This window comes from Arachis stenosperma, chromosome 5 (assembly GCF_014773155.1).
Source record: "Arachis stenosperma cultivar V10309 chromosome 5, arast.V10309.gnm1.PFL2, whole genome shotgun sequence".
In the NCBI taxonomy this organism is placed as follows: domain Eukaryota; kingdom Viridiplantae; phylum Streptophyta; class Magnoliopsida; order Fabales; family Fabaceae; genus Arachis; species Arachis stenosperma.
The window spans coordinates 22,714,356-22,739,190 of record NC_080381.1 but is presented as its reverse complement, the minus strand read 5'-3'; the positions used below and the strand labels follow the sequence as shown (position 1 = coordinate 22,739,190).

Genomic DNA, 24,835 nt, shown 5'->3' with positions numbered 1-24,835 from the left:
TTCTTAATTGAACTGCTTGGCATTCTTCTGTTATTTGTTTTGATAACTGATGTTCTGTCTGCTTCAATTGCACTTCCATATTCATGTTAGCCATTCTTGTGTCTTGTAGTATCTCCTTGAATTCGGCTAACTATTTTGTCAAAAAATCTAATTGCTGATTGAATTCAGTAACTTGTTCTGTAGGACTGAGTTTAGCAGTTACTATTTTAGCCTCTTCTTTCATGGAAGGTTCACTACTTAGGTACAGATGCTGATTTCTGGCAACTGTATCAATGAGCTCTTGAGCTTCTTCAATTGTCTTTCTCATGTGTATAGATCCACCAGCTGAGTGGTCTAGAGAAATCTGAGCTCTTTCTATAAGCCCATAATAGAAGATGTCTAACTGCATCCACTCTGAAAACATTTCAGAGGAGCATTTTCTCTGTATCTCTCCCAGGAATCACAAAGGGATTCATTATCTCCTTGTTTAAAGCCTTGGATACTCAGCCTTAGCTGTGTCATCCGTTTTGGAGGGAAGTATTGATTCAGGAATTTTTCTGACAGTTGTTTCCATGTCTTTATGCTAGCCTTATGTTGGTTATTTAACCACCTCTTAGCTTGATCTTTTACAGCAAATGGAAACAGTAACAATCTGTAGACATCCTGATCTACTTTCTTATCATGTACTGTGTCAGCAATTTGTAAAAACTGTGCCAGAAACTTTGTAGGTTCTTCTTGTGGAAGACCGAAATACTGGCAACTTTGCTGCACCATGATAATGAGCTAAGGATTCAACTCAAAACTACTAACTCCGATGGAGGGTATACATATACTACTCACATATGAAGCAGTAGTGAGGTTAGCATATGACCCCAGAGTCCTTCTGGATTGTTCATTTCCACTTAGGTCCATGATGGAGAAAGGGAGACGACGTGGATTTATTTTATTTATTTTATTATATATAAAAAAATATTTTTGAAAAAAATAATAATAAAATAAAATAAAATAAAAACTACAATAAAAATAAAAATAAAAAATTTAAAAATATTTGAAAAAAAAGATTTTCGAAAAAAAAGAGGAGAGAGAAAGTGGTTAGGATATTTTTGAAAAAGATATGATTTGAAAAAATTTGACCAAGTCAATCCAAGGAATTCGAAAATTATGAGAAAGTAAAGGAAAAGATATTTTTTTTTTGAATTTTATTATGAAAGAGAAAAACACACAAAAGACACAAGGCTTAAAATTTTTAAATCCAATGCTCCTTGTTTTCGAAAATTTTGGAGGGAAAATACCAAGGAACACCAAACTTAAAAATTTTAAGATCAAAACACAAAGAAGACTCAAGAACACTTTGAAGACTCACAAGAAGAACAAGAACAAAAGAAAGAACACCAAACTTAACATTTTTAGAAAACCAAAATAAATTTTTGAAAATTAAAGAAAATTAACAAAAGAACACCAAACTTAAAGTTTGGCACAAGATTTAATCAAAGAAATTATTTTTGAAAAAGTTTTAAAAGGAAGATACCCAATTGCCAAGAACATAAGCCAACGCTCTAGCCAACTGAGCTATAAATTTAACGTGTTTTAATAAGGTATTTAATAAATAAGAATTTTTGAAAACTAAAAATTTGAAAATGCACAAGAAAAACAAGAAAAGACACAAAACAAGACAAACTCAAGATCAAACAAGAAAAATTGACAAGAACAATTTGAAGATCAAGGAAGAACAAAGAACATGCAATTCGAAAATTGAAAGACAAAGAAAAGCATGCAATTGACACCAAACTTAAAACATGACACAAAACTCACATAAAAACTAAAAATTAATAAAGAAAAATAATATTTTTGAAGAAATTTTTTTTTAAAAAAAAAAAGAATAATAAAAGATGCAATTCTAGTGACTCTAAACCAGAAAGATAAATTTTTCCTAATCTAAGCAACAAGATTCACCGTCAGTTGTTCAAACTCAAACAATCCCTGGCAACGGCGCCAAAAACTTGGTGCACAAAAATCACACTCACACTATGTAATTTCGCACAGCTAACCAGCAAGTGCACTAGGTCGTCCAAGTAATATCTTACATGAGTAAGGGTCGAATCCCATGGAGATTGTTGGCTTGAAGCAAGTTATGGTTATCTTATTATTCTTAGTCAGGATACCAATTATAGTTATCAATTGACTTGCAAATAAACAAGAGAGCATGGATTAAATAATACTTATTATGCAGTAACGGAGAATATGGTGGAGTTTTGGAGATGCTTTATTCTCTGAATCTCTGCTTTCCCCCTGTCTTCTTCTTCATGCACGCAAGGTTCCTCCTATGGCAAGCTGTATGTAGGGCGTCACTGTTATCAATGGCTACTTCCCATCCTCTCAGTGAAAATGGTCCAAATGCTCTGTCACAGCACGGCTAATCATCTGTCGGTTCTCGATCATATCGGAATAGAATCCAGTGATTCTTTTGTGTCTGTCACTACGCCCAACACTCACGAGTTTGAAGCTTGTCACAGTCATTCAATCCTTGAATCCTACTCGGTATACCATAGACAAGGTTTAGACTTTCCGAATTCTCAAGAATGCTGCCAATGGATTCTAGCTTATACCACGAATATTCTGATTAAGGAATCTAAGAGATACTCATTTAATCTAATGTAGAACGGAGGTGGTTGTCAGGCACACGTTCATGGATTGAGAATGGTGATGAGTGTCACGGATCATCACCTTCTTCATATTGGAGTGCAAATGAACATCTTAGATAGAAACAAGCGTGTTTGAATAGAAAACAAAAATAATTGCATTAATTCATCGAGACGCTGCAGAGCTCCTCACCCCCAACAATGGAGTTTAGAGACTCATGCCGTCAAAGAGTACAAAGTTCAGATCTAAAATGTCATGAGATACAAAATAAATCTCTAAAAGTTGTTTAAATACTAAACTAGTAACCTAGGTTTACAGAAAATGAGTTAACTAAGATAGATGGTGCAGAAATCCACTTCTGGGGCCCACTTGGTGTGTGCTGGGGCTGAGACTTGAGCTTCTCACGTGCCTGGGCTGTTTTTGGAGTTAAACGTCAGTTGTAACCTGTTTCTGGCGTTTGACTCCAACTTGCAACCTGTTTCTGGCGTCCAATGCCAGAATGCAACATGGAACTGGCGTTAAATGCCAGTTTACGTCATTTATCTTCACGCAAAGTATGAACTATTATATATTTCTGGAAAGCCTTGGATGTCTACTTTCCAACCCAATTGAGAGCGCGCCAATTAGACTCTTGTAACTCTAAAAAATCCATTCCAAGTACAGGGAGGTCAGAATCCAACAGCATCAGCAGTCCTTTTTCAGCCTGAATCAGATTTTAACTCAGCTCCCTCGATTTTAGCCAGAAAATACCTGAAGTCACAGAAAAATACACAAACTCATAGTAAAGTCTAGAAATATGAATTTTTCCTAAAAACTAATAAAATTATACTAAAAAATAGCTAAAACATACTAAAATCTATATGAAATTACCCCCAAAAGCGTATAAAATATCCGCTCATCAGTGACACCTGGGCAATGCTGAAACGACGTAATATCATTTGTGGCATGTAAATGCCCTAAAACGACGTCGTTTCAGTCCAAAGTTGGTTTTGAAGACTCCCTCATCAAACGTTAACATAACGCATTGTCTTCCCTCCCTCAAAATACAACAGAAACCCCTCCTCCCCTATACTCATCAATGGCGGTGGATGGATTGCTGTAACCGTTGTGATTTCTATGGAGTACGACTGCTATATAGGATCGGATATCGTCATCTGCCTCAAACGAAGACTGTATCGAAGGCTGGTTTCTCTGAAAAAGGTAAGGGAAAAAAGAAAAATATAATGTGATATAAGAAATACTCTATTTTTGTTAAGGTTGTTAGTTTAATCTCTTCAGCAGTTAGAAACAATTTTTTGGAGTGTAATCTGTGGGTATGCATGTTTGTGGTTCGCAATATTTAGCTAGGGTTTGATCGCAACTAGTTTTCTGAGTGGTTAGGCTAATGAAAGTGTTGACTGTATAAGGGGTGTTTGTCATGGTGAAAAGCTGTTTCTTTTATATTATGCGTTGCTGCATTTACAGTTAATGTGGTTTCCAAGTTGTTAATATGGTTGAAGATGATAAGGTTGATCATGAAACTTTGTTTTTAAATTGCAGATGGGAGATCCTTGGATTACCATCATATTTCACCATGGAGGGTGGTTATTCATCACAGAGCGTGATGGAAGTGTGAATTACAATGGTGGACAGATTTCTGAATTACCGAGACTTGACGTAGACACAGTGGATGTATTTTTTGTCCGAGACTACTATAAGACACTGGGGTATGAGAATGTTACTCACTGTTGGTGGCTGGTGCCTAATAGGCCATTGCAAAGTGGTCTTAGAGCTTTGACACATGACAAAGAGCTCATGGAGATATGTTATGTTGCTCAGACCAACAAGGGAATTGTCCATGTGTATTATGAACATAGGGTCTCTGAACCTGTGTTTAATGAGAAAACAGAAGTAGCATCATCCAAAGGCAAGGAGTTAATAGTGCTACCAGACCCTATTCCACATGCATACCCTCTCCCCCCCCCCATCAATGTCACAGCCAATACAATTTCCACTACATCACCATCAATTCCAACCTCAAAACTAATAAACACCACAATTCCTACTCCAACAACAATCCCTCTATATATGACTACTGGTAAAGGTATTTCAGGGTCAAAGCATAAGAGTCACATTACTGCATCTGCTGTTAGTTACTCCAAATCACTACCCAAAAAAATGGCAGCACCCACTGCTGCTGCTCCCACTGTTAAACCAATCCCACCACCCAAAACAATGGCCAAACCCACAGTTGCTACTAGTTCCAAGCCCAACCCACCACCAAAAAGAACGGGCCAGTCCACTGCTGCTCCTACAAGCAAGCCCAACCCCCCACCAAAGTCAACGGCCCAGCCCACTTCAAAACCTCTAACAAGATCAGCATCACAAAAATCAAAGAGGTCTGATATACCAAAGAAAGGCCCTCAAAAAGTAAAAAAATGCAGCATTACATGCTAGGAGACCTTTAACAAGATCAGCTGCAACTGGAACTTTTGGAAGAGCATCTGGTAAGGGAAAGGATCCTGAAACTGTGTTTGTTAGCTTGTCTAGTGAGAAAGAATCTTTAGACAGCCATGATAGTTATGACAGTGTAGAGGACGAACTGTATAGGCCTGCTGGTGATGATGTCTCTAGTGAGGAAGAAGCAGTGGTTGTGAAGAGATCAGTTGGAAAGAAGAGCGGTGTTAAAAATAGGACTACAACTGATAATGAAGAAGTTAATAAAAAGAGTTCAGTTATGCTTGAGGATGACGGTCTTGTGTGTGTAGATTCAGGGTCTGAAGATGATGAATTCTTCTTTGGCCCGATTCCTAAGGTTGGTGAAATGGGAGCATATTATGATGCTCAAGATGGAGCCTATGATGAATATGATGGTGGAGAGTCTTGGCACTCTGAGGAAATGAATACTCCACCGAACTCTGAGGATGAGTTAGAGGAGGTTGAGTCAGATGAGGTGTTTTCGGTATTTAGGGAAGGAGGAAGGTTTGGTGAGCTGAAACTAGAGGTTGGGATAAAATTTAATTCGAAGATGGAATTCAAGGAAGCTGTTCATGAGTACTGTATCCAAGAGGGAAGGCGGATCTGGTGGAAGAAGAATGACAGTTTAAGGATGAGGGCTGTGTGTAAGGTAGAGGACTGTGGCTGGGTAGTATATGCTTCCAGGGACAGTGAGGGTAACTACTGGCATATCAAGACATTTATGGACGATCACACTTGTCCTAGAGAGACTAAGAATATGCTAGCTAACAGGAAGTGGCTGGGTTGCAAACTGGTTAGAAAATTAAGAAAATATCCCAACCTTAGATATTGTGAAGCTGCCCAGTATTTTAAGAGCAAGTGTGACTTGGACCTCAACAAGTCTTCACTGACAAGGGCTCTAGGGGATGCTAGGGCCATAGTTTATGGAGATGCTGCTGCCCAGTATGGTATGGTTAGGGATTACGGGTTGACATTGCTGAAAACTAATCCTGGCTCCACTGTTAGTATTGGTGTTAGACCTCATCCCAATCCTGATGAAGATCCAACTTTTGATAGGATGTACATTTGCCTTGATGGGTGTAAAAGAGGGTTCAAGGCTGGCTATAGACCACTTATAGGGTTAGATGGAGCATTTCTAAAAACAAAACATGGTGGTCAAGTCCTCTCTGCAATTGGTCAAGACGCAAACAATCACATTTATGTGATTGCTTATGCAATAGTGTCCATCGAAAACACGGAGAATTGGCAATGGTTTCTGAAATTGCTGCACCAAGACTTGGGTGATTACAAACAACATGGTTGGTGTTTTATTTCAGACATGCAAAAGGTATTGTTCTTGTTTATTGCTAGATATCTTGAATAATGGTAGTGATTGTTAGATATACCTGCTGAGTTGTAAATAATAGTAGTATAAATTGAATAATAGGAGTGTGCAAGGTCTACGACTCAAGAGCGATTCGTCAAAGGGATGGAAAATTGGAAAAGCTAAATAAGGATGCTTGGACCTATCTATGCAAATGGCCAAAGAATTCATGGAGCAGGGCATTCTTCAACAGTGCACCTAAAATGGACAACATCTGCAATAATGCATGTGAGGTTTTCAACTTACGGATGAAAGAACCTAAAGCCAAGCCTATTATCACACTGTTAGAGGAGGTCAGGATGTATGCCATGAGATCTATAGCCAGAAACAAGGTGAAGTTGAGGAACAATGAGGGGATTCTACCTCCAATATAGAGAAGTAGGTTGGAAAAGATAAGAAAAGAATAAAAAAAATGGATTCCCATGTGGTCTGGTGATGCAGATTATGAAATATTTGAAGTTTATGAGTGGCCTACAAATATGGCTGTGGACTTAGGCAAGAGATCATGCACCTGTGGTTTTTGGCAACTAAGTGGTATGATTTTTTTATGCATATTTTTTAATTTTTTTATTTACCATTGGTAGTTGGAATTTTGTTTATGTATGGCTGTGATGAATTCATGTGTGCATAATTTTTTATTTTTTACTTTTTTTTTATTTTCCATTTCCTAGGGATGCCATGTGTGCATGCATGTGCCGCTTTGGCCAGGGCTGGTAGAAGGCCAGATGAATTCTGTCATATCTGGTTGACCATAGAAGCATACAATAACACATATGCCTTCCATATAAATCCAATTCCTGGCCAGGCACTGTGGGAGAAATCACCACATAATAGACCTTAAACACCAAAGTTCAAGAAGAAGCCAAGGCCAATTAAGAAGAAAAGAAGAAAGGATGCTGACGAGGAGCCAAGTAGAGGCAAGAAGCAGAAGACCTCAATGAAAAGAGTTCATAAAAAAGGACATTGTCGCTATTGTGGTGAATCAGGTCACACAAAGAGAAACTGTCATAAGAGGGCCGTTGACGAAGAAGCAGCTGCTGTCTGATGCTAATGGAGGTGAGGTCAACAATTCTGCTCCAACTGCTGCTGTTAATGGTGGTGATGCCCCAGCTGTGTCATAGGATCATGTAGAGATTCATCTTGATCTTAGTCAGCCTATTTTGTCAGAAACTGATGACTCGCAACAGGTTGGTAATATTACGTATCCATATATATACATGTATATTCCACTCTTTTAATTTTGGTTAGTCACATTAAATTTTTGGTGTTTCATACATAGGTGCAACCACCTCCTGTTCGGCCACCCAAAGTCCCAAACTACCTCCTAAGAGAAAGTTGTCCATACCCACTGCTACCACCCAACCAACCAGCACCCTATCTGCAAGCACTCCTTCTGCTCCATCTGCAAGCACTCTCCCCACAAGCAGTCAGCCTACAAGCACTGAAACAGCAAGGAATCTACCAGCAACCACAATGCAATTTATGCCTAATCCTGGATTCAAGCCACCCAGAACTAAGAATTACTGACTTAGTTTAGTATATTTAGGAACAGTATAGTGTCTTTATTTGTCTGTTTGGATGAAGTAATCTACTGTATATGCTTTCTTACTTACAATTCCAGTGTTGGAGATTGAAAACTTATGACACTTATGTTTTGAAAACTCTGATATATTTGGTGACTATTGTTTTGGCTTTATATTGTCTTATTTTGGGTGTAATCACTACAATATGAAATATGAATTATGACTTTCTTGAAGAGATCTATGTCAGATTTTTGGTTTTATTTTGTACTCTCATATGCAATTAAGATGCATTCCAAACACTGTCATTTCCATTTTATTGACAACAATTATATTTTAGATGAATAAATTGGTAGTTCATCTTGTTTTTCCAATTTCCAAAATATGCAAGCACACTAGTCTCAATCACTTAATTTTTATTTCTTTCAAATAAACTAACAGGTACAACTACAACAAGAACATGAATAAGTCATTTGTTTCTTCCCAGATACAATTGGCCAAATTGCCTATCTAACTTTAAGACAAGAACAGCTACTGTAACCAGCAGCATAAATAGAAATACCAAAACTCCACCCACTTTTAGAACCCTAACTTCAGACTCTAATCTTCCAAGTTTCCAAGCAAACTTCAGCTTCCATTCTTCATTGTCAATTGAAGGGCTTACTCTACCATCACATGTGATCACATCTTCTTCAAGAATTTTATCAATCCACAGAAATAAACCACACCACTTCTTGCCTACAGTCTGCACCAAGGTAAAAGAATCAACTAAATTTATATCTAAAATTACAGCAAACAACAACAACAACAACAACCGCTTACATTGTAATTTGGGCAACCCACGAACGGTCTCCCTGGATTAGAATCTGTCGTTGACCATCGCAACACTGGTCTCAAACCGCATCTACACCATTCTGGCAAACGCGAGTCCCTGTTTCTGTTCATTCTTCTCATAATGCTTCCAAACGATCGTGGGTTGTTCGAGCTCCCAGTAGCGTTGCTTGCGCTAGCCATTGCCGTTTGGGTATCAAGATGGTGAAGAGAAACCAACTGAAGAGACCACAAGAGAAGAGAAGGGCACTGGAGATTGATCTTCAGATTTGGGAATTAGGGATTTTAAACTTCGAATTAGGGACCGAATTGAGCCAATAAATTCGTTCATCCACCTCATCTAGCCGTTAGCGTTGCCTAGGTGTCACCAACTTAGCTACATCAGCTTTCCGATCACGCTAGCTGGAGGAAATGTGCCGGAAGGACAACATTGAGTCTCGGAGTGTAACTTCAGGTACTATTTTGAGTAATTATTTAAGTTTAGGAACTACTATGAAGCACGAGTGTAACTTCAGGGATCACTCTGAGACTTAGCTCATCAAAATTGATATTGACTTGACTTGTTCTATATGCTGGTAAGTTAATTCATTATTTGTTATTGGACGTATTGGAACTAAATTTTTGTGCTTTATTGACATTTCCAGTATCTGCATTCAAATTGCAGTCCCATTATTGTTATTTATTTCTAAATTATTGTTGCAATCGTACAAATAGATTTACTCAAATTAGGGATTGATTCAGAATTTTAAAGTAAAGACTTTAGCCAAGTTCATACATATTTCAATGTTAGATTATGAATTAAGGGAAAAAAAACATAGTAATATTTCAAAAACGGTGTCTCATTAATAAATTACCTAAAGAAATTTCAGATAACAATGTAAAAAAAAAATTGTAAAATCAACTTGTCATGGAAATTACTTAGTACATTACTTTTACGGTCATTGAAATTTGATAAGAAATAAAACACATTTTACTTTGGAAATAGTGCATTGCATTTTCTATGTATAAATAATAGGAGAATTGATATTGTAAAAGTTCATTTCTAAGTGAGAAAAAAGGATAGGAAGCATTTCAAGTGTATTGGGAGTACCGGTGCACCAATTGTTTTAACCGTTGATCTGAATTATAAAAAATATATATAATATATATTAATTGAAATCAACGGTTAAAACAACTGGTACACCGGTGCTCCCTGGAGCACTTGAAATGTTTCCAAAAGGATATAATATATGATGTTCATGAAGAATTTGGGGATTTGGATTTGGGTTTGGGGCAGCTTTATTAGATCCAAAAGATTTTTATTAGTGGGCCTACGAAATATATAAGTGGGCACCTCTATTCATATATCGAGTATCTTCATTCAAATTGCAGTCTTGCTAAATGAGTCTTGCATTCCATCCGCTCTATTTTGTTGTTGTTATTTATTTGTAGTTTTCATTGAGGAAGTTACTTACATAAAAATGTCAAAAACATTTTTTTAAATTATTTTTTAAAAATTAAAATTTTGACACATATAATCAATTAAATTATATTAATTTTATTAAAATTATACTGAACAAATTAGTTTAATAAAAAAATTAATAAATTAAATTTTAAACTGGTATAAATTAATATTTTTTATAAAAAGTTATTAAAATATCTCTATTATAAAACATAACTAAAATATTTCTATTATATATATATATATATATATATATATTAATTTTGAAAATTTTAAATTCTAACCCTATAACATAGAGAAGAAAAGGGCTAGAATTTAAGATTCTCAAAATTAATATATATATAATAAAAGTATTTTAGTCATTTTATATAATAGGGATATTGTAGTTATTTTTTATAAAAAATAATATTAATTTAGACAAATTCAAAATTTGATTCACTATTTTTCAGTCAAATTAATTTATCTGACCTAATTTTGACAAAAATAACATAATTTAACTAATTATATATGTTAAATTTTGATTATTACAAAATATCTTTAAAAAAAAGACGTTTTCTGTAACTTTATGGGAGCATCCCCTTTCACTAAAATATCGAAGATATTTACGAATACTAATAAAAAATGATATTTTTTTTTATTAATTCAGTTAATAAATTTATAATATAAAACAAAACAATGAAATCTGTATCATAAAAAAAATTTATTGTTTTTTTTTATTAACATCACAATCTAAATAGTAATTTATTTTTGAAGTATTCCTATCATATTTTTTAATTTTAGAACTTACTTTTCCTTTTTACTTAAGTATTAATAAAAACTCATTCTTCCTATTATGCATGAAGAAAAAATAAACATAAATTTAAATAGATATTTTATCAAAAAATTTAAAATACAAGTATTTAAAATAAAAATAAATATAAACTTAATATTATGTAATATTTAAATTTTTCAGATTTTTTATACAACTAAAGATTAATTTGAGTTCTTACTGTTTATTTTAATCAAAGAAAACACAGATATAAGCTTGACCATATTTACTTTATTTTTTATTTTATTTTTTTTGTCTATACTATCAACAAATTTAAAGAGCCATTGTAGTTAAGAGAATCAACATGAAAGAATATATATTACATGAACAAAAAAATAAAACATATATAAATTAGAATGCTTAAGACGTTTTTTTTTTATTTGATTGTTTGTATCTGATTAAAAAAATATGTTGACTTCATGCATTCAATGGTTGTTATTTTTTGACAAATTTATTAAGGGTTAAAAACTTTTTTTTTTATCAGTTTTTGTTTTTGAGTGAATGAAATGGTTGAAAAAATCTTTGGTATACATATAAATATTTGTTGTCTTAATTCTTGTAAAATTATATGCTGGCTTCTAAAAATCATTCGTTATGATAAATTTTATCACTATCACTTGATAGTTAGAAAAAAATGTAATTTTATGAATTATTATTATACATCTAATGTGATAGTTTTTTTATTATCTGAATATTAATATAATATATAATTTTATTTAAGATATTTTAGTTATATTTTAATATTTTTATTTAAAAATTTTGACAATAGATTTCGTGTAACTGCATATGTGATTACGCATTTACGCTAGTATATACGATGATGTGTTATTGATGAGGCTACATGCCATCTCTCTTTTCGGTGGTTTTGTTATGGCTTAGTTTGAATTAGTTTGTTTAATTTATTTTGGGAATGTTGTTTTGTTTTGATTTGGATGTTGTTGTGTTGTAGCTGCTCGCCTCACCCGCTAACTTTGTGAGTGTTGTAACCTTTTTTTTTTATAGAAGCAAACTTTCAATTAAGAAAATAGTTAAACGGCACTTACATATTACAGAAAACATATTAGATCTGAAACTAAATAAAAAATTAGATAAGTTTTATGTTGAATTATTGTCTGAGAGGTGGCGCAAAATTTGATTACAAAGAATCTTATACAAACAAAACAGAGACTCATTACGATATCTTTTGTTTCTAAATCTTCATAGTAAGTGCTACACCATAGAAACTCATCTTCTCTTCTTTCCAGAATCGGTCCAAAAACTTTCTGAAGTTGTAAACATTTCCATAAATGAAAGGCCTTCGTTGTATTTTCATCCCGAGCCTGCAAACTCATCAGTAACACATCCATAGAGGGACTAGAAACACCACAAAAAGGGAGAAAAACACTACAAATGGGTTATTTAATCTAGATCTGGATTTCAAATCTAGATCTCTTGAAACAGAAACCACACAAACAAACAGAAAGTAACAATCTAGATCTGGATCTCAGATCTAGATCTCTTGAAACAGAAAACACACAAACAAACAGAAAGTAACAACAAAGAAAAAGGGATGCAAAGAAAAGGAGAGAAGGTAGGTGATGAAAAGAGAAGGATAGAGAAGGATTCTGACCGGCGAAAAGAGAGAAAAAGTGTCTCGTGAGGGTGAGACCCTAGAAAGAAGAGAAAGGAAAAAGAAAAGGAGTAGTAGAGGAAAAGGGAGGGGGGGGGGGGAGGGGGAGGGAGGAGGGCCATCGCAACCCAGGCTGAGGTGGTGATGGCGGCCCTCAGATGACTTTACCTGTTTCCTGTTTTTCTTTTGCGCGAGAGAGAAAAAATTAGTGTTGTAACTTGAAACAATAAAAAAATTTATAAATTTTAATATTTGAATTTAAATTTGTGAATAATAACAATAAAATATAGATAAATTATTACGTACAATTATAAGATTTTGAATTTTATTATTATATAAATCTTCTCTTTGAATATAAATATTTAAATTTTTCATTGTATTTTACTTTTTTTAATAATTTTATTATATTTAATTAAATTTGATCACGGTTTAACAACAGTTGGATTACTAAATTAGTTATTCAATCGATTTATTAATTAATTTTATTTTTATAATCTTAAATTTTATATTTAAATATCTTATATAAAAATAATTTTTATTTAATAATTATATTTAAATATAATAATATAAAAATATTTATTTAATTATTTAATATATTAAAATATTTTTTAAATAATTTTTTTTAAAATAATATAAATTATATTTTTTTTTATTTTTTTATTTTTTTAATATTTTTATTTTTACTATTAAAATTGTCATGCTTAGAAATAAAAAATCCTAACAACTTAATGGCATTCAAACTTTTAAAGATGTTTTTTGATTACAACAAAGTGTTTTACAGGAACGACGCGGCGTTCTGGGTTGGGATCAACGACGGCCCTGCACTGCCACTACTAAGTCTATTGAGTGATTGAGGGTTTATCGGCCAAAAGCTGTTGCCAGCTTCGTTGATGTCTCTCTCTCACCCTAAGACTGAGGTTGGATACTTGGTTCCCCTGAATCATAATTTGGAGGAAAACCCTTCAGCTCCCAAGTTACCCATCTCCCATGGCACTAACCTCATTGGCCGCGCCAACATTCCTCTTCCTCTTCCCGACAAGAGGCTTAGCCGTAACCACATCACTTTAACTGCTTCTTCCGACGGATCTGCTCATCTGCTTGTGGTATTCCTTATTCCTACTAACTTTTCTTTCACGGATTCGTCATTTTTTGTTCATATTCGTGTTGCTGACGCAGGAGGGCACGAATCCAGTCGTTGTTAACTCCGGGAACAAAAGAAGGAAGCTCAATTCTCAGCAGAAAGCTGCCATTTCTGATGGTGATATACTTGAGCTCATTCCCGGACACCATCTTTTCAAATATGAAGTTTCGGGTGCCACCAAAACTGATAATACACCTTCAGCTGGCACTGGCACCACAAACAAGGAAGCTTCCCACAGCCTTTCGCAGGTTTTCACTACTTTCTTCATGATCATATAAGAATATTGATTTCCATTAACTAGTAATCGATCAGTTTTCTCTTTTTAGGGATGTTGAAATAATTCCTTTTATGTTGAGTGGATTTTCAGGATGGGAACGGGACTTGCAGTCAGGAGCAAAGAAGAAATGCAGCGGCACGCAAGCCTGGTCATTCTCAATCCGGTGAACACAGTAATGCAGAGGCTATTCGCAATTTCCATATCCCTTCTGAAAAAATACCTTCCACTTTTCGACTTTTGCGTGTGCAGCAGCTACCACCTTGGGCAAATACTTCTTGTGTTGCAATAGATGATGTTATTCAGGTAATAAAATAATGAATTGACTACTGCAGGGCAGTGTTGACACTCTCAATCACTGGTTCAAGAGTATTTGTGCATGAAAACACCTATATATTGAACCACAATTACATAATTATAGTTAGCTGGCAAAAAATTTGGAACTACTTATTGATAAATTTCAATGCTTTCCATTGATAGGGGGATATTCTAGTTGCCATCCTTTCCAACTACATGGTAGACCTTGACTGGTTGGTTCCGGGTGAGTTATTTGCGGGACCTCTTTTGTGTTTTCCTTGCCCTTTGTGTTGCCAATTTGCCTTGTTTGCAGTCTGACTTTCATTTGTTCTTGAAACTGCACTCCAAATTTAACACATTGAGAAGTTGGTCCTTTTTTGTCCAGTAATAACTGTATCATCACTTTTCTCCGTTGCATGAATATATATAATTCCATGCCTCTTTATAGTCTATAGCGTGTGTGGCACCAATGATTCAGCCATGGTATGCTCTGTCTCTTTTATACCTTTTGAAGGAAAACTATATTATTGTATTTTTCATATTAAGTTATTAACTTATGATAATCTCTTTATTATGCACCACTATTGGCTGGAGCAGAATTCCAAAATTTGTGAACGCATGAGTACGTTTTGAATGAAGTGATTTCACGTTAATCTCATTTTTGTAAGTTTCTCGCTTTCTATGTTTTCTCTGTGTAGCATGTCCTGCACTTTTGAAAGTCCCCCATGTGTTAGTTATTCATGGCGAGAGTGATGGGAGGGTTGATTATTTGAAGGTTTGTCTCAGATCTAAATTATATTACCCATTTGTAAGATGAATCTGTAAGAATGTTTAAATGAGATATTAACTTGGCTCTTCTGTGATTTAGAGAAGTAAACCTACCAACTGGATTCTGCACAAACCACCATTGCCAATTTCATTTGGGACACATCATTCAAAGGCCATGTTTCTTGTATATCCTCATGGGATAAGGGTGATTGTGCATACAGCGAACTTAATATATGTAGATTGGAATAATAAAACCCAAGGTTTGTGGATGCAAGATTTTCCATGGAAAGATCAAAACAGTCTAAGCAAGGGATCTGTATTTGAAAATGACCTGGTTGAATATCTCAGTATGCTGAAGGTACTTATTTATATTATACTGCTATTACTGAAAGATAGTCTCATCTGAAAAATTGTCCTGATCAATTGATGTAGTAGAATTGATACCTTTACTGAAAAATTAAAATTTCATAGCAATTAAAGAACCACTTGGTTGCTCCATGAAATTACTTGACATTTTGATAAAAATTTTATTTGATCATATTGTGTTCTACAAAAAATCCACGATGCCATTTTTACTTCATATTTTGGAAAAAAGAGAACAAAAAATTCTCTTTGATTTTGATTAATTATTATCATTTACTGTCTTCTAGAAATTTCACTGTAGCCATTGGAGTTTTTCAACTTAGCTTATTTGGAAAACTTGTTGCTTTTCAGACTACTTATATGGCTTATGGAAGTTAAATATTCACTATCAGAAAACATCGATGTTGTTAATGAATTTGGTATTGTCATGAGTGTTGTTTCTTTGATATCATCCATAATGTGCGTATCGCAATGTATTTGGTGTTGCAGTGGCCAGAATTCTCTGTTAAGCTTCCTTCCCTTGGAAACTTCAGTATATGTCCATCTTTCTTCAAGAAGTTTGATTATAGTGATGCAATGGTTTGTTTTCCATTCATTTTTCTTAAATTTATTTGATGTAACTTTAAAGGTTATTACTTAGTACTAATCATCTCATATCATAAAGTTGAATAGATAGTAAAGTACACTGATTTATGTTGGTACATTTTCAGGTTAGGTTAATTGCATCTGTACCTGGATATCATTCTGGTGCTGGCATGAAAAAGTGGGGACATATGAAACTGCGTTCTTTGCTCCAAGAGTGTACTTTTGACGATGATTTTAAAAAATCTCCACTCATTTATCAGGTACTATTAGGGTGTAGGCTGCATTAAATTCTATTTTCTTTCACTCAATCTAGCATATCTCATTTTGTTAGAGTTTGGAAAACTGCAGTATTAATATTCACATTTCAGAGTTTTCTTGATTTTCTTAACCTTATCTACTGCAGTTCTCCTCCCTTGGTTCTCTAGATGAGAAATGGATGGCTGAGTTGACATCATCAATGTCTGCTGGTTTATCAGAAGATAAAACACCTCTTGGTCTTGGGGAGCCTCAAATAATCTGGCCTACTGTAGAAGATGTCAGATGCTCTTTAGAGGTGCTGTAATTTTAAGGTTGAATCTATATTTTCTGAAATATAAATTTTCTTTTCATGGTGATTTGAAGGTTTTATTATAGAATGTTTGGTGGAACAGATAAACAGAGAATAATTGAGAAAATATATTTATTCAATGGAATTCTTGGTCAAGTGAATCAAGAGTCCAATTGACTAAGAGTCACACTGATTCTAGAGCGTGTTTTTTCCTCTCCCTTAAACTTCACTCTAAAATCCCAGACAGACTTTCGGAAGCCTAAACAACTGTTTCATCCGATTCCTAACTGCCTAAAACTGTCTGACTGAACCATCCAATTCTGACATAAACTATTGCTTTTTGTTTCTTAGAATAATCCGTATCATTTTATGTCTAAATCTGTCACCTCAGTAGGGGTATTTGTCATGTGACAAGTTGATTTGATTGGAAATATAGTCAAATTTTAATGCAGAGGGCTTTATTTTATTTTCAATTTTTAATGCGTGGATTTTAAGTTTGTCTCATAATTGAATCTTTAAGTGCTCTTTCCAGACAGCTTCATTGCCTTTTGTTTGTTCTCAGGGCTATGCTGCTGGAAATGCAATTCCAAGTCCTTTTAAAATTGTGGAGAAAGCATTTCTCAAAAAGTATTGGGCAAAATGGAAAGCAGACCATACTGGCCGAAGGTAAATATAATTTATCATACAACGCAATTTACACCCGGGCTAGTTGATATTGACTTTTCTTCTTCATTAAACTTTAGATCCTAAGCCATAGACAAGATAGGATTAGGAATGAGACACTAGAGGACGAGACGGAGTAACACTTATTGTGTAGAGATAGTGGATTCATGCTTTAAATGGTATGAACATAAGTAGAGAATACCCAAGGAGGTCCCACAATAAGAATAAGATCAACCAGAAGTGGTTCAATAGCTAGTGGTGGTCTGGTGGAGGAGACCTAGAAAAAACTATAGGGCCATGGCACTTTAATATAAACACCTGACTCATGATCAAACATTATACTGCCATTTAATCCTTGTAATCGACTCAACCTGGTGGAATGAAATTTTTGTTGTTTTTGTTGTATTAAAGCTCTTGTAGCCTTCTAATTTAATTGAAATGTTTACCTATTGATGTAACTTTCTCAGACTATAATAATTACTTTTGCAACCCTTGTAAAGAAAACCGTGATCAATTATATATGGAAAATTTTGCTTTACCCCTTGTGACATGATCTGTTTCCTTCTCAATAGAAAGTATTATTTAGAAATCCCCCTCCTCCCAAGCCTCTTGGCTCTAGTTTTTAAAGCCCCACATAGTGAAGTAGAAAAGTCCAACTTGTTGATTCTGACTATGCCTAACAATTTTTTATTCGAGAAGATGTACATTTGTGCCTCACAAATTATAATAGTTATTCTTGTGCTTTTTCTATGTTTCAGCCGTGCTATGCCCCATATAAAGACTTTCACTCGTTACAGTGGTCAGAATCTAGCGTAAGAGCTTCACAGGACCAACTCTATGCAGTTCAATTTCTCTGTTGTTTGTTTGAATACGTTGATGCTTATATCATTTACTGCAATGCTAAGTCGTGCTTACTTGTGAAACTCCCTTCTTCCCAAATAGTTGGTTCTTGTTGACTTCGGCAAATCTTAGCAAAGCTGCCTGGGGAACTCTTCAGAAGAATAACACTCAGTTCATGATTCGCTCATACGAGGTACGTATCCTTGTCATTTGTCAGACACAAGAAAGAATCCCGAATATTTGTATAATTGATCTCGTTTCATTTCAGTTGGGAGTGCTCTTTCTACCAACGATGCTTAAAAGGGGTGGTGGTGGATTTTCATGTACCAGTAATGTTACACAAACTGAGGTAGCTTATTTGATATGGTTTGGTGCTAGGAAGGGAAAAGAACTTCGATGCTGACATTTAAGAATTACAGGATAAATATGAAGTGAAGAAAGCAAAACTAGTTAGCCTAAGTGGGCTGAGAAGGGAGCAAACACACTCAACATCTCAACTGACCATTCCGTTACCTGTTCCTTACGAGCTCCCTCCCCAACCTTATTCCTCACAAGGTCAGTATTTCTCACATCACATGTTAAAAAGAAGTTGTTATGTATGTCTTCTAATTATTGTTCTCTCATGCAGATGTTCCCTGGTCCTGGGATCGGCGATATAGTAAGAAAGATGTATATGGCCAAGTTTGGCCACGCACGTGAGCTTGCTACTTGCTGTTGCTGCTCTGCTCTAAATGTACATAGTACCATTCACTTTCCTCCTTAGCACCATGCCAGCATTGAGTTATCTATGACAAAGGTCTCTCATTTTTCATTTTTTCTCTCTTTTCATTAGTAGTGTTTATTGTTCAATATCTATCACCTAAAAGAAAAAAGGGTTCAATACAATTTTAAATTGTAATTACTTGAAAGTGATCAAAGGTTAGATAACTAAGTACTAGAAAATTATGTGGGAACTTTATCGATGAGAGTTGCCAGGGGAATATTCTTAATGATTTATGATTTAGCTAAAATAACGCCTTAGCTCTTTCTCTCTTCGGGTTTCTCTCCCCGGGGGGTACAAAAGAATGAATATTTATCAAGTTTAATTTATTCGCATGGAGTCACTTACATAAAAATGCTTAAAACGTTTTTTTTTTTAAATATTATTTAATAATTAAAATTTAATTTATATAATCGATCAAACTGTGTTATTTTTGTTAAAATTAAAGTAAACAAATTGATTTGACCGAAAAATCAATAAATCAAATCTTGAATCGATCCAAATTAATATTCTTTTTTTTTATAAAAAATGGCTATAATATTCTTAGGGTAAAAAACTGAAATGAGCCAAGGAGACCTCAAAATTACCTAAATCAGCCAAATGAGAAATCAATACATGAATCAACCAGGACGAATTACTATATAATTCGAATCAATATGATTCGAATTTTATTTGCATGTAATTCGAATTGATATGATTCGAATTACTAGGAACGCCAAAATTTAATGAAGTTCGAAACAACTTGTTTCGAATTATAACTATAGAATTCGAATTAAGTTAATTCGAATTACTAGGAGAAGTGCATGATAGAGGAGTTCGAATCAATTGGATTCGAATTAGGTGAAAACGGACTTGCATAGTAATTCGAATCAACTTGATTCGAATTACAAGGGAATCGGCTATAAAAGGAGTTCGAGCCAAGTTCATTCGAATCACTTTCTCAATCTCCAACCCCACCAAATCCCAGAGAAAAAGACCAACGTTCAGTACGAGCTTGACCAGAGCGGCTGTATCTGTCGATGGGGGACGATCCGGGAAGGCTTTATCGTTTGGATGGAGTAGCTCATATCGCCGGTGTTATCAACGACGAGGTTAGTGGTTTATGAAAGCGGTTTATGATAACGGTATTTGTTAATGGTTTTTTATAATGGTTTATGTTACTGTTAGTGGTTTAGGATAGTGGTTTAGGAAAGTAGTGTAGGCTAGTGGTTTTTGTTGATGGTTTTTGTTAATGGTTTTTGTTAATGGTTTTGTTTTAGCGGTTTATTGTAAACGGTTTTTGGATAGTGGTTTAGGAAATTAGTGTAGGGTAGTGGTTTTTGTTAATGATTTTGTTTTAGCGATTTATTGTTAATGGTTTTTGTTAATAGTATTTGTTAATGGTTTATTGTTGATGGTTTTTGTTAATTGTTTTTGTGAATGGTTTTGTTTTAGCGGGTTATTGTTAATGGTTTTTGTTAATGGGTTTTCTTAACGGTTTATTGTTGATGGTTTTTGTTAATGGTTTTGTGTTAATGGTTTTGTTTTAGCGGTTTATTGTTAACGGTTTTTGTTAATGGTTTTCGTTATGTTAGTGGTTTGTGCACATGTTCTAATTATGCGGTTTATGTATTGGCCAGCCTCGTCGTTGCATATCCAGTGTTAGGCGGCAACAGGGGATGCGTCTTGATGAGAGGTATGTCCCGTACTTGCAGATGGCGGGACTTTACCATCTTGCGAGACTGAACGACAGATGGTTCCGACTAGACGAGCCCCTAGTCAGCGCATTCGTCGAGAGGTGGCGGCCTGAGACGCACACCTTCCACATGCCGTTCGGAGAGTGCACTATCACGCTTCAGGACGTCGCATACCAGCTGGGGTTGCCAGTCGACGGAGATTATGTTAGTGGTTGCCTTACGGACTTCCACCTTTACATTGAGGGTGGGAGACCTGCTTGGCAGTGGTTCCATGAGTTGCTCGGTGTTTTACCGCCGGAGAACCAGGTGCAGAAATTCGCAGTCAACTACACCTGGTTTCAGGAGACATTCGCGGAGTGTCCAGATGGGGCAGATGAGGAGACAGTTAGGCGATTTGCCCGGGCCTACATCATGATGTTATTGGGTACGCAGCTGTTTGCCGACAAGTCCGGCAATCGTATACACATCAGATGGCTACCATATGTTGCTCGGCTTGAGGAGATGGGTCGCTATAGTTGGGCGTCGGCGGCACTAGCATGGCTGTACAGGTGCATGTGCCGAGTCGCCAACAGACATGTGGTTAAGTTAGCTGGCCCGTTACAGTTATTACAGTCGTGGATCTTCTGGAGGTTTCCCACACTTAGACCATCTGGGTATGATGAGATCAGCTGGCCCCTTGCCTCGAGGTACCGTTATTGTTTTGTACTAGATATTCTTCTTGTTATTATTTTGTAATTATGCCCTATATTCTTCTGTTTTTTTGTACGCAGATGGTCTGGTTACAACCCTGGTATTAGCAAGAAGCCTCCGGGCATCTTTTCCCTTGAACGTCAAGGCAAAATTAGCTGCAACGTGTCGAATGCAGAACGCCCGGTACGCAGCAGGCGGTAGCCATCCCCCATCCGGATACTCGAGGGCTGCCTTTATGCCGTTATGCCTATCTGAAATAACTAACAGACCCGGCTGAGGTGTCACGTGCTCACGGAGGTGGGAAAGAAAGAAAGACCATGACTCAGCATTCTCACCCTCAACTAGTGCAAATGCCACGGGGAGGATGTTCGAGTTTCCGTCTTGTGCAATGGCGACTAGCAGTGTTCCCCCATACTTCCCATATAAATGGGTGCCATCAATACTCACCAAAGGCTTGCAATGACGGAATGCCTGGATACAAGGGGAGAAAGTCCAGAACAGCCTATGAAAATAAACCTGAGAATCGTCAACCTGTCCCCCAACTCGAACAGGGCAAGTCCTGAGGACGGCTACAGTGCCAGGCATCGTCAGCTGCACTCCTAAAACCCACCTAGGGAGCTCATTGTACGACTCGTCCCAGTCCCCATATATCACGGCAACGGCCTTCTGCTTCGCCATCCATACCCTCCTGTACGTAGGCCTGAACCCAAAGTGTGCGGCCGTGGCATTTTGGAGCACCTTGATGTTCACACCTGCATCAGCCCTAACCATCGGCATAACGAAGGTGGATATGACATGGTAGTCCAGACTCCTATGGTCGCTGGAGATGGAGCTGGCAAGACATGTATGCGGTCCGTTGTATCGCTTCACTTCCCAGATACCCTTCCGCTGTCGGAGACTCAACCGAATTAGCCATGTGCACCCATTCCCAAACTCAGAACACTTTCCCACATACCTGCGGTAGTCAGACTCAACGACCTTGTACTGGACCCCTCGGCGGATACTGTACGTCTTCACACTCAACAGCGCCTCATCTTTATCTTGAAATTGTTGGCCAACCTGGAACTCGTTCATACCGGCAGACCCCTCGGTATCTCTAGCACCAAATCCTGAGGCCTGCAGATCATTGTCCTCTTGCCGCATGGCATCCAGGTCCAATGAGGAAAAATGGGGTGGATACTGCTGTGTGCCAGAACTAGATCCACCTATAGCCCTTGTCGGAACAGTAGTTCCAACATCATCGCCGCTTTCATCAGCGATCATATCCGGCTCCACGTCATCGTCATCTAGATCATCAAACAAACCATCACCAACACCAGCCGGTGTGGGACAATGTACCTCGGTGGGAATATGTTCCCCGTACCGAACCTCGTCTCCAACATTGCCGCTCAGATCAACGGCAAACGAAGGGGACGCAACGGGCTGCATCGGTGGCTCATACACAGGAGCAGAGGATGAAGCAACAGCAGGTCTCGAGCTCGAGCCGGCAACCGCGGCTATAGTAGTGGCATTCCGGTTCGAACCACCCGAGCTAGATACCACATCAACCAACTTTGCCAACAACTCTGGTGTCCTTACCTCGGGAAATTGCCTACGAGAAAGAAACATAACCTGCAAGTCCTCGTCACTACCGATTGTGAAACAATCAAACTTCACGGTGTCATGGAGCACCGCTGTTGGAATGCGGTAGAAAAACTTCTTGACCCGTTTAACGCCTTCAACACCCAGCTTCTCCAGCACAGAGCTAACAAGTGCATCGTAGGTGGTTGTCGGCGTCACGATAATACATAGGGGATCCTTATCAGTGAACTTTACGCCGGACCGAGTTTTTCTCTTAATCGACCCTCTGTAATGTACCAGAACTAGGAAACTCTCCTCACTAGCCATCTCAGCTCTTTGTTGAGAGCAACATCAGTTCACAGCATATATATAGAGACCTGGCTCGCACTATATATATATAATTCGAATCTATATGTTTCGAATTATCTAATGTCACAACCTAACCTAGTAATTCGAATCAAGTTGATTCGAATTACTAAACAATGTGCTTTCATAGTAATTCGAATTAAGTAAATTCGAATTATTATGGTGTAATTCGAAACAAGTTGTTTCGAACTTCATTCAATTGTTGGCTTCCTAGTAATTCGAATCATATCAATTCGAATTACATTCAAATCAAATTCGAATCATATTGATTCGAATTATATAATAACTCGTCCTGGTTGATTCACGTATTGATTTTTCATTTGGCTGAATTAGGTAATTTTGAGCTCTCCTTGGCTCATTTGGGTTTTTTACCCATACTCTTATTATAAAACTGACTAAAATATTCTTATTATATATATTAATTTTAAAAATCTTAAATTCTAATTTAATGATGGCATAAAGAGAAGTGAAAAATTAGGATTTAGAGTTTTTAAAATATATAATAGAAATATTTTAAGTCATTTTTTATAATAGGAGTATTATAGTCATTTTTATAAAAAATATTATTTAAATTGGTTCAAAATTTAGTTTATCAATTTTTTCGATCAAATTGATTTATTTCGTCTAATTTTAATAAAAATAACACAGTTTGATTAATTATATAGATTAAATTTTAATTATTAAAAAAATATCTTTAAAAAATATGTTTAATTGTTTTTATATGAGTGGTTTCTATTCACATTATAAGTCAGTAAAAAATTGAACATTAAACTTACATTTCTGTTGACTTTGACAAGTCAATGCTAACTCGCATTACCAATTTGATAGTTGTGGGAGAAAATTTTCAATTTAATAGTACCTTTTAATTGTTGGTAAAATTTGAAATATTCTATTTTGATCGTTCAATTGAATTAAAAGTCTATAATTTATGCTAATGAATTATAATTCAAATGATATAGTTTTTTTATTTTTATTTAAGTATTTTTGGTTTGAGTTTTACTTTTAACTTTGAAAAAAAAATTTATAATCTACACATTTTTTTTACTCTAAATAATTTTTTTAAAGTTAATATAAGATGCTGAAATACCGCGAGTTATAATATAGTATTTCTCAATTTTTTCCTCCAAATTATTTTTTGGTGATAAACGACTTAAAAAAAAAAAGAAACAAAGTGGATTCACTCAATGTTCTTTCCAGTTGATTATCTGATCCGTTTCTTTCAAGTTAGATCATAATAAGATAATAGATAATAATGTGCAATTGTGGATAAGCTTGAAAACTAAATGCCGGTTTTGTGTTCCTGATTAATAATCCTGTAGAGAGATATGGAGAGTAGAGAGAGCAACACGCCAACATCTTTAATTTTATAAAAAGAATTATGCACCAAATGAAAAATAGAATCTTTCTTTGCAGCCTCAGCTGCCGATTAATGGACAGTGGATCCCACCGTGATAATAAAATCTATAAAAGCCCACTTGTCAATTTTTTTATTTTGATTTTTGATTTGGTGTACCCCTTTCTCAGCCCACTTGCCAATTACTACAACTTGTGTGGGCCCAAGTATTATGTTAAGGATCCACCTATAACAATAAGATAATAATAACATCTATTACCACAAAAAAAAGATAATAACACCGTGGCGGTCAATACGAGAGGA

The 24,835-nt window shown here is 35.8% G+C and overlaps 3 protein-coding genes across 3 annotated transcripts; 2 read left to right on the top strand and 1 right to left on the bottom strand.

The window, feature by feature from the left end:
* The first annotated feature begins 13,391 nt into the window (after positions 1–13,391).
* On the top strand, positions 13,392–19,118 carry LOC130982894 (tyrosyl-DNA phosphodiesterase 1). The gene is made up of 15 exons (XM_057907030.1): positions 13,392–13,751; positions 13,825–14,037; positions 14,157–14,369; positions 14,544–14,604; positions 15,059–15,135; positions 15,229–15,486; positions 15,981–16,070; positions 16,202–16,336; positions 16,480–16,629; positions 17,186–17,289; positions 18,045–18,098; positions 18,229–18,319; positions 18,395–18,475; positions 18,546–18,681; positions 18,755–19,118. Exons 1-15 carry the CDS (start codon positions 13,539–13,541, stop codon positions 18,823–18,825), a joined length of 1,947 nt encoding a protein of 648 aa, XP_057763013.1. The 5' UTR covers positions 13,392–13,538; the 3' UTR covers positions 18,826–19,118.
* A 787-nt stretch (positions 19,119–19,905) lies between these two features.
* On the top strand, positions 19,906–21,297 carry LOC130980572 (protein MAIN-LIKE 1-like). Its single transcript, XM_057904233.1, has 2 exons — positions 19,906–19,977; positions 20,506–21,297. The coding sequence occupies exons 1-2, from the start codon at positions 19,906–19,908 to the stop codon at positions 21,295–21,297; spliced, it is 864 nt and encodes a 287-aa protein (XP_057760216.1).
* LOC130980571 (uncharacterized) lies at positions 21,298–23,139 on the bottom strand. The gene has a single exon (XM_057904232.1). It carries the CDS (start codon positions 23,137–23,139, stop codon positions 21,298–21,300), a length of 1,842 nt encoding a protein of 613 aa, XP_057760215.1.
* Between the last annotated feature and the right edge of the window lie 1,696 nt (positions 23,140–24,835).